Genomic DNA, 9,532 nt, shown 5'->3' on the forward strand with positions numbered 1-9,532 from the left:
TGCTGTTATAATTATTTAATTACCTTTATAGGTATAATTCAAGGACTCTAGTAGGTCCTGGTTTTAAATCTGGAGATAGAAATCTCCAGATTTACCTGGAGGAGGGAGTCGAGGATGAGGAGCTGGGTTCCTCTGTCCTAAATGAGAACTGGCTCTCCTGGATTAATAACAGTTAATAGTAGAAGATTTCAAGATTCTTCTAAAGCCTTTGTCACTGTTAATTACATTATTTTACTAAAGGTTTAGTTTTTTATTTTATTTTTTCTTACATACTACTCTCCATGAATAACTTACACAATACATTAGCCGACAGTATTTTATTTCTTGGCCCTCAAAGACTAAATGTAATGTTTTCATAAACTGTAAAGGAAGAAATCGTCACCATTAACAAAATAAACGCTTTAAAACATGGACTCCCAAACTTTTCCTTGCCAGGAACCTCAAAAACAGCATCAGATTCTGGCCTCCTTTGTAAACCCACAGACAGTATGTAGAGAAACATGAACATAACATTTTCTCACTTTTATTCAATATTCAAAAATAATTACATCTGTTTAGCATAAATACTGCCTCTTACTTTGTGATTTTAGTTAGTGAGGAGTTCTTAAAGTTTTTCGAAGCAGCCAGTCTTTTTCTTATCAGAAACTGTCAGTCGTGTTGTCCCAGCTTGAGGAGCAAAGCATCTTTATAAATTTGATTGGCAGCCAGTCACAAAGATGAGGATGGCAAATAACATTGAAATAAATAATTAAATATGTCATAATAACAATAATACTAATGTAAAAGTAGACTAGATTGTATGAATAAAAATTTACCTCTAAATTTGCCTAATTTTGAAAACACTGTTTTAAAACAACAGTCTGTGTGTAATTAATTTAAATAACATATTTTACTTGTGTGTTGAATTACTGAATTACAGGAACTTTTCAATAATATTATAATTGATTGAATATGACTGTATATACCAATTCAAACTTTACAGAACTACTCTATAGAAATTTAATTTTGAATAAGAAGGTATTTTAAGTTTTTGTCCTGATTAAAATATTAGAATAGGCCAAATGTTCTCATGTTTACATCAGAATTAACCGGCCTGTCTAATGCTTTAAGTGGGTAATGTCTTTTAAATATGGACACTGAAGATGTACAACGAATAAAACTACCAATCAGCAGAAGATTTAGTTTAAAACAGAAGTGAGGTGGGTATGATCTACTTCCTGTGTACAGCTATAAAGCAGAATGAATGAGGCACCAAACACAATGATGGAAAAAAATTTTTTGTTTTATTTTGAATTGTTTTGTATCTGTAATTTAGAGTTCAGCAAACATGTACAATTAAGAACTTTATTGAAAGAGTGTGAAGTTATAAAGTATTTCAATAAAACATATAGGGAGGGCATAAAATCCAAGTAATCTTTCTTCTTTATATTATTGATTATGCCCATTAAGCCACAAAGTAAAATAAAAGCCATAAAATAAACTGTCATTCAACTGAGTATGTGGTAATAATCAGTAATCAATATACACAGTTGAAGCCTCTCATTAGTGTCTGTGGAAAACAGAGCTGCAACTTTTATGCCTCCACTTGTGATGAAACTATTTTCTTTAATTTGTTGTTAGATTTAAGTATTATGCCCTCTTACGTTTAACAAAATAAAATAATTTAAACAGAACATTCTTCAATCTTTGAAAAGATGTTACCTTCACCACTATGAAAATCAAGTTCAATAAACAAGAAATTTGTGAATTGTTTGTGAAAACTTATTTTGGTAAAGTATGGTATTTTTAAAGTAGTACCCTAAAATACACATGTAGTATTAAAAGTATATCAAACATGAAGACAATTAAAAAGCACAAACATATTGCAGCCAAACCTCAAAGAAAACTAAATTATGAGGGAAAATAAGCCACCTCTGAAACTAGTGATAAAAATATGTAAGTACTTTAAATGTTAAATGGATAAATAAAAACTACCCTGAAGCCACCATCTGCAAATCAAAGACAAATACAAACATCCCATGTATATAATGTGTACTTAAAACATTTTAGTTTCTTAAATTTCAGAACTTGACTTTAAAATAAAAGTGAATAAAGCCCAATTAAATAAATCATTTAAATGCATTTTTAAAATATGTAAAACTTTATCTCTTATAATAAAAACCTCCCAACAGAAATCGAAGCATTCTGATATTAACCCTTATTTTAATTCATTCCCTTCTCCTCATAGGTATATTTAAATTGTGCTGATAAACACCTGTATTCAATAAAAAATATTACTTAAAGTCAGAGTTGAACAAAAACCTTCTCCCAATGATTTGTACAAGGTTGTTTCTGCACTTAGTCTAAAATTCCAAGTTTATTTCATAAAACTTTATAATTGCTGCCCCAGCTGGATTATGGAAGAGACTCTTCAGAAGCTGCCACATCTTCATTCTGCAGGCTATCATAAAAGGCAGATGCTTGTTAAAAGAGTTCAGAGCACACACAATAATAACAGAAGCATCATTGTGAACATTTACACTGCAGTAGGACATTCTATGAAATTATGTTGTTTTGGACACTAAAATAATTCATCTTTCAAAACCAAACACATAACCACTTACCCCACCTTATACTTAAGAAAAAATAAATAGTAACCGTTTGTATCAGTTTATTGATGATTATATCTAAAATTTTTCCAATTAAGCTAAAACAGAGACAAATTTTATCACACAATTTATGTAATTTTTGCTATTAAATGCAGTAAAAAGAAATACCTGTGGCCCAGAAAATTCGTTGTGTATGGACTTAAATTTCTTAAAATACTGCCTGTCATTTTCCACAGTTTGATCATTTGTCCTCTTGCAGTAGATTCTGATTAGTCTCTCTTCAAAATTTCCTGGAAGAAGATAAGATACCTAGAAAGAATGTAAGCAACAAATATTCCATTATGAAAAGCAAGACAAATGAGAGGAGAGGTTATAATGTAAATTCACTAGATTTTGAATGAAACTGATGCAGATTAAGCATCTAAAAAGTAAAAGATGCAAATTTTATTAGTTTCATCTTACTTCTTCTCTGGTCAGTGTGATGGCTTTATTTGGATCACTCTTTCGGTAGAAACGCACTTCCTCTATTGGGTCCTTTTCCTTCTTCCCGTAGTCTAGTTTACTTGTCTAAATAAGAATTAAATTTATATCAACAATAACATAATAACATAAGATAATAAATAAGATTGAATTACAAAAAGGAAATCTAAAGAAGAATTTCAACATAATTACATGTGTTTTTTTTTAATTTACTGTGTAGATATGTAAAGCAGTAAATCAAAACTTACAGCAACCACAAAGTCATCTTGCTTTGTGCCACCTGGTAGAGCCACCTGAGCTTTGATTTTCTTTTTTGAAAAAAAGAAGTAAAAGATTCAACATGTGGTCTGATATATTTGAAATTCCTCCATTTTGACACCAAGAATATGAAGCTCAATTGTCTTAAATTTCTGAATCTGTTACAAAATTGTTCGATGCCATCATTTTAATACTTCTCTCCAATAACTTTAGGGGCAAATTTTACTTAAAAACATATTCCCTCTCAATGATTGATGCTGTGGCACTAGAAATGTTCTTGGAAACTTAAACTATTACTATTACTATAGTGAGTGTAAACACATTTATAACTACCTGACTTATTACTTTTTATTCTTAATTTTATTTTTTTATAAACTCTTCTGTTAACTTACAGTGAAAATGTATACTTTAACTGGGATATTTATGTGATTTTTTTATGTAGTTGCAGTATTTCTGTGGTTACAGTTAAAATAAATTTATATGTTGTTATGTAGATATTATGATGTTGCAAATAAACAAGACTCTAACAAGTAATACAAAGACATGCTTATTATTCACACATTGCCAATCTTTTATAACTTGTATCAGGTTTATAGTTGAACAAATACTTACCTTGATTTCATCTTCAGATCTTTTTGAAGGAAATTCCCCCAGACACTTGTAGAGGTTCCGTTTAAGGATTTTGCCCAGAATCTCCTTTGCCTCTCTCATGTTCTGATTGTCATCATTCAGTATCTGCTCAAATACGTTATCTACAGGGAAGTGGGGAGATTAATAAGAAGAAATAAAACTCCTTTATTTATTTAGTCATTTAAGCATAAAGACACACAGAATAATTTATTCACACTTACTGCAAACTACATTTTTTCTATGGATTTGATTTATTCACACTAGCATGTTTACATAGTCTTCAAATCCAGTTGTAATCACGCAAATCTTTTTAAAGTCATTCAAATGTGACGATTGCTAACCTGTTAGCTTGGTGTAGGCCTCCATGTCATCTTTAGCTGTGAGCAGATTGAAGGTTTGTCCTCTAGAACCTTTAATCTGAATGTATTCATTTGCTTTCACAAAGGCCTCTGTGATCCTAGAAAAACAAAGTCAAACTGTCATTTTTAGTTATCCGTCATAATATATGTGAGTAAAGCTCAACTGCTGTACTTCTGTTATTTGACAAGCGATTTACATCCGTTCTATGATGTTGCCAGTTTTGTGCTGGTAGGCTCTTCTGTGCAGAGAGAACCTCGTGTAGAACATGTCATACAGATTGAACAATTCCTGTTAAAAAGTAAAATTAATTCTGGTGAATTATTTTCAAAGTGGATAAAGTTTTCAAATTCCACAAAGGCAAAAATAAGCAATAAAACCAAACCTTGTCTCTGAAACAGATCTCATTCCTACCCTTCCATTCACACACCCTGGCAGATAATATTAAGCGGCGATAGTCAAAGCTGTTCTTCATACCCAAATAATGGCAGTCTCTGATAAATGGTAGAAGGAAAAATATATGAAAAGATGAATTAATGCATATTGAAGAAAATTTCAATGGTGGAGGAAAATTACTAAAACTAAATCCCACCTGGCAAAATAATCCCACTTATCCACATCGATGCCATTCCTTTTGTTGGCCACAATGTCATAGAGGAACGACTTGTCCTCACCACGACCAGTGAAGGCCCATTTTAAAGCAGGGAGTAATAATAAAATTAATTCAACAAGACAAGGTTCTTTGCTCAGCATTCTGCTAAATCTGAAAATCTTCATTGAAACCGTGACTAATAAGACACATTTTCTGACATCATACATTTATAGTACATGTTTTCAATGCAGGAATGGTTTGGTTCTCCTTTGATAAAACTATTTTCTAAAATTTAAAAGGCATTTTCATGTTCATGAAGCTGATTTAAATAAACATCTTCTTACACTGAATAAGAATAAGAAGTATTATTTCAAATTTAATATGAATATGCTTTGATGAAAATCTCCTATGTGGTTGCTTTTGACAACCACAAATTAAAGGTTGACTTCAAATTATTGCTGCAGTTTAACAAGGCTGTACTATATTGGTGCAGAAGTTGAAATAAAATACAAAATGAGTTAAGTAAACGCTGCTACTTTATGTTATGTTATAATTCCGTCAAACCTAATCCTATAGACAGATTTTGGTTCAGGTAGAAATTGGTACCTTTTTCTCTTCATCAGAAATTTCTGGATTGATCAGGTCCTTGATGAACTTCAGATCCTTCTTTATTTTTTCCTTCAACATCTGTAAGGAGTCAGTCTCAAATCATTTGTAATGAAAACAAAGGCAATGCATCTTAAAAGGAAATCAAATTATGAACATATCTTTAATCAGAAAAAAACATTGTTGCTCTTTTATCTCTCATGTTGTGCCCACAACCTACATCAGGGCCGGACATAGGAGGGTGAGGACCCCTGGGTTTGAGCTAAGTTGAAGTCCCTACTTAATCATGGTTATACGGTTTCAGGTTTTACAGTAAAATGCACACGCAAACACACACCCACACACACACACACACACACACACACACACTTTGGGTGTGACTTACTTGTGGAATCAATCCTATCCACAAACCTTGTCTACCTACAAGGTCGCAAAATTCAGCCACTGTACACTTTTGTTCTGCCATGAGAAAGGGCTGATGGACAATCCCACCCATCAGGTCATCTCTCCATACAGGTTTTACAACAGTCACTCCATGGTGGACAACTTAGTGACTTTTTTGTTATATTTTGCACACACACACACACATGCACGCACGCACACGCACACAAAAATATTCAGCAAGTCAGGTTTTTTAAAGATCGGTGTTACATCATCAGAAATGTCTGGACTGTTCAGCTCCTTGTTGAACTCCTGATCCTTCTTCATTTCCTCATCCAACTTATTTTCCTTCACCATGTGGTCAAACATCTCTACAGAGGCAGTCTCATGCTGCAAGAAGCACACAAACTTTTGTAATGAAAACAAAGCCAATGCATCTTAAAAAGGAAATCAAATTATGAACATATTTTTAATCAGAATGAACAGGACATTGTTATAAATGCTCTGTTTTCTCTCATGTTTGGCAGAAAGTAGTTCTGTGCCCACAACCTACATCAAGAAAACATGTTTTATTGTAATCGGTTTTCTTTAGTTTACAGCAATTACATTTCCATTACACTGCTTTGTAATCAGATCAGTTAGTTTTCTTTAAGCATTGACTTCAAGTAAAAAGTTAAACTCATTCAGGATATATCAATGTTAGAGCACCCTGTGATAGAAAACAGCCATAGAGTAAAAACAACTGCAACAAATACATGCAGGGAAAATCTTTAGTTGTGGTAAAATGGCACCAACTCAATCAACAGTGTTAGTTTGTGTGTAAATGTATAGTTTTTCCCAATGTAATTGTTTCTGTAACTAATAGGCAATTAAAACAATTGGAAATCACAGATGGTCATATTTTAGAACATTTGAGCAAGACTATTTTTAAGCTCAATTTGATTTAACGATTAACCAGACCAACTCAGTGCCAATTTTGGTACTTAAATATATTATTGAGGCCTGTCCAGCTGATATTTACTCTTATTTACTCTGTCCCATTGCAGCACATATAAGGATCAATTTCTCCAAAACACAGAAGTTGATTTCACTAGACTTGCATATCTGGGCTGGTGTATGTTATAAATCATAGAGCAACTTCTATGATTCCATGTAATCTTTTAATGGCTTTATGACTTTTTATTTTACTAGGCAGAGGATGTAAATATGTCATCATTCAGTGAATATCAACCTTCAGACACTTATTATAACCAACACACAATAAAAGATTAGGACATTTTAATTTTCACATTTTTTTAATCTTCTGAGCAGGATTACATTTGAATGTTCTAATTGCAATGACAGATCAATATCTTAAGGCCAAATTAGTAAATTGTTTTTAAATAGAAAAATTACACTCATGCTTCTACTAAGCAGAATATGTAAAACCTTTTATCATCACTCAGAGAACAACAACCAGCAGACAAAAGTGAAGGTTGCTGAAGAAAAATCTAAAATAATTTCTTACTTTCCATTTCTGTTTGACATCAGGTTGCATTTGAGGTATAAACATGCCATCATACAGATGAGAAAAAGGTCCGTGTCCTGAAAAGGAAGGAAAATAGTCACCATAAATTTGTTCCAAGGTGAATCTTTAAAGGATTCTTCCAAATGAGCAACAAATTAGCAGCTACTGAGATGGACAACATAGACAGTTCCCAAGGATGGCATTAGAGTAGTGGTCTGCATGAACATCTTATTAAAATATAATTTACCCGTCAGTTGTGCCCTGAACAAGTATTATGTTGCTTTTAAGCATATGCATTGAAGTAAGCTTGATTTGCTTGCTGCTGAGGGAGACCAGGTTAAGTGTGTACCTACAGGACACCACTGTCTTTTATCCCTCCGATAATCTCAGATTATTGTTTTTATTTATTTACAAGTAATTAAAATAACTGCCGGTACTCATTTTAATTAGTTGTGGAGCAGCAGAAGGAGGGACTTACCCAGGGCACTATTAATGCAAAAACTGCCACTGTCAGCTATTTAGTGTAATTTCCCACAAAACTATGGGGGTAGCAGGATGTCCTTAAAATAGACTGAATAATCAGTTTGCTGCATGCAGTATTGACAGAAAAAAAATATTTTCTGCCAAATTTCCACCCATTATTTGGCAGAATATTCGAAGCTGAAGTCTCCATCCAAGCTTTCCCTCACAGACTTGTACCAGATCGGCAGCAACAACAATACACAAACACCTGGTGGAACTGTGTTTGCTGAGCTTATCATACAAACTACTTCCCATGGCAATGCTCCAAACACCTGTTGTTAATGGCGTAATGGGAAGGATTGTTATGATGACATACTGAAGGTAGAGTGTCCTAAAGAGTAAGAGGTCAATATCAACGCGAAAAGAGCAAAGTCAAATTTTTTTAAGTTATTTTTGATATGTACAGCATTTTTATGACTGAAGGTAACAGTTACTTGAATAAGCAATAAAATGGCACCATTTGCCTGGAAAATACACATTATCCCCTCTTTAACAAACTACTCAGCAAACATCACAATCTGCTTAATTTCTGATGCACATTGATCAACATTGCTTGTTTCTGCATAACTCACCCAGGTCATGGCAGAGTCCAGCAATCTGCACACAAAGGACATCACGCTCAGTGATTTTCAGTTCTGGCTGCCTCTCTCTCAGAGCCTTGACAAGTTCTCCAGCCAAGTAAGCCACCCTTTATCATCACATAACAAGACATCTTAATTCAGATACACAGTGACTAAAAAATACAGTTTTTTAAAACTAATATTGTAACAGATGAGCTTTAAGCCATTCAGTGTAAATATATTTTACCCAATGCTGTGTTCAAAGCGGGTGTGGTTTGCTCCAGGGTAAACATAACTGTTCCCTCCGAGCTGTTTAATGTTTCGAAGTCGCTGAAACTGAGGCGTGTCAATGATCTTGACGAGCAGAGGAGGCAGCTCTACACTGCCATGGATGGGATCATTAAATACCTGACAAAATGACAAAAAGAGGAACATCAACAAGGACATCCATGTAGAAACCCAACTGATAACCTAAATATCTAACTTTTTTACTGTTTTGTTAATTATCTAAATAGAAAATGTATTCATCTGTAAAAAAGAGGAATACAGGTGGATTCACAAAACTAGAGTTCATAAAGAGCTGAAAAGAAAGAGAGCAATCCTAACAGGGTTTTAAATAAATAAAGAAAAGCTTTTGTTCTCAAAAGAAGTTATTACAATCTTCTTCCACAAATGGGCAGTGGATTGCTTTTATTATTTTACAACACACAGTAATTCATTTTATAATATTTTTACAAAAGTTCCAGAGCTGTGGGCTGCAAACAAAGAAAAACAGAAATAGTTTTCTCCTTATATGCTCCTAAATACAGTCACATTTCATCTGCATAGCTTTAAAAGTTTAATCTAGGAATGTCACCCTTGGTTGGATAACGTCCTTTTCGCAAAGCTTGCTGAGGCTCTCCATGTTCAGCAGAATTTCACCAAGACACCTGAAATGAGAAATCAGAGAATTTATGACAAAATACTTTTCAAAATGAGAGAACTTCTTATTGTCTCTCATTTCCTCTTTTATTTGGGAGAAAACAACAAACATACACTATGATATTTCTCT

General features: G+C 33.3%; 1 protein-coding gene across 1 annotated transcript; it reads right to left on the minus strand.

Moving 5' to 3' along the window:
* Window positions 1-1,261: 1,261 nt before the first annotated feature.
* Window positions 1,262-9,004, minus strand: LOC106949185 (deoxynucleoside triphosphate triphosphohydrolase SAMHD1-like). The gene is made up of 14 exons (XM_015035296.1): window positions 8,729-9,004; window positions 8,494-8,609; window positions 7,400-7,476; window positions 6,163-6,282; window positions 5,512-5,592; window positions 4,906-5,003; window positions 4,699-4,807; window positions 4,513-4,604; window positions 4,298-4,413; window positions 3,939-4,078; window positions 3,317-3,376; window positions 3,051-3,155; window positions 2,757-2,897; window positions 1,262-2,433 (listed from the first exon to the last, which is right to left on the minus strand). Exons 1-14 carry the CDS (start codon window positions 8,926-8,928, stop codon window positions 2,395-2,397), a joined length of 1,494 nt encoding a protein of 497 aa, XP_014890782.1. The 5' UTR covers window positions 8,929-9,004; the 3' UTR covers window positions 1,262-2,394.
* Window positions 9,005-9,532: the final 528 nt, after the last annotated feature.

This window comes from Poecilia latipinna, unplaced genomic scaffold (genome assembly GCF_001443285.1).
Source record: "Poecilia latipinna isolate Pla-1442-1.1 unplaced genomic scaffold, P_latipinna-1.0 Scaffold330, whole genome shotgun sequence".
NCBI lineage: Eukaryota > Metazoa > Chordata > Actinopteri > Cyprinodontiformes > Poeciliidae > Poecilia > Poecilia latipinna.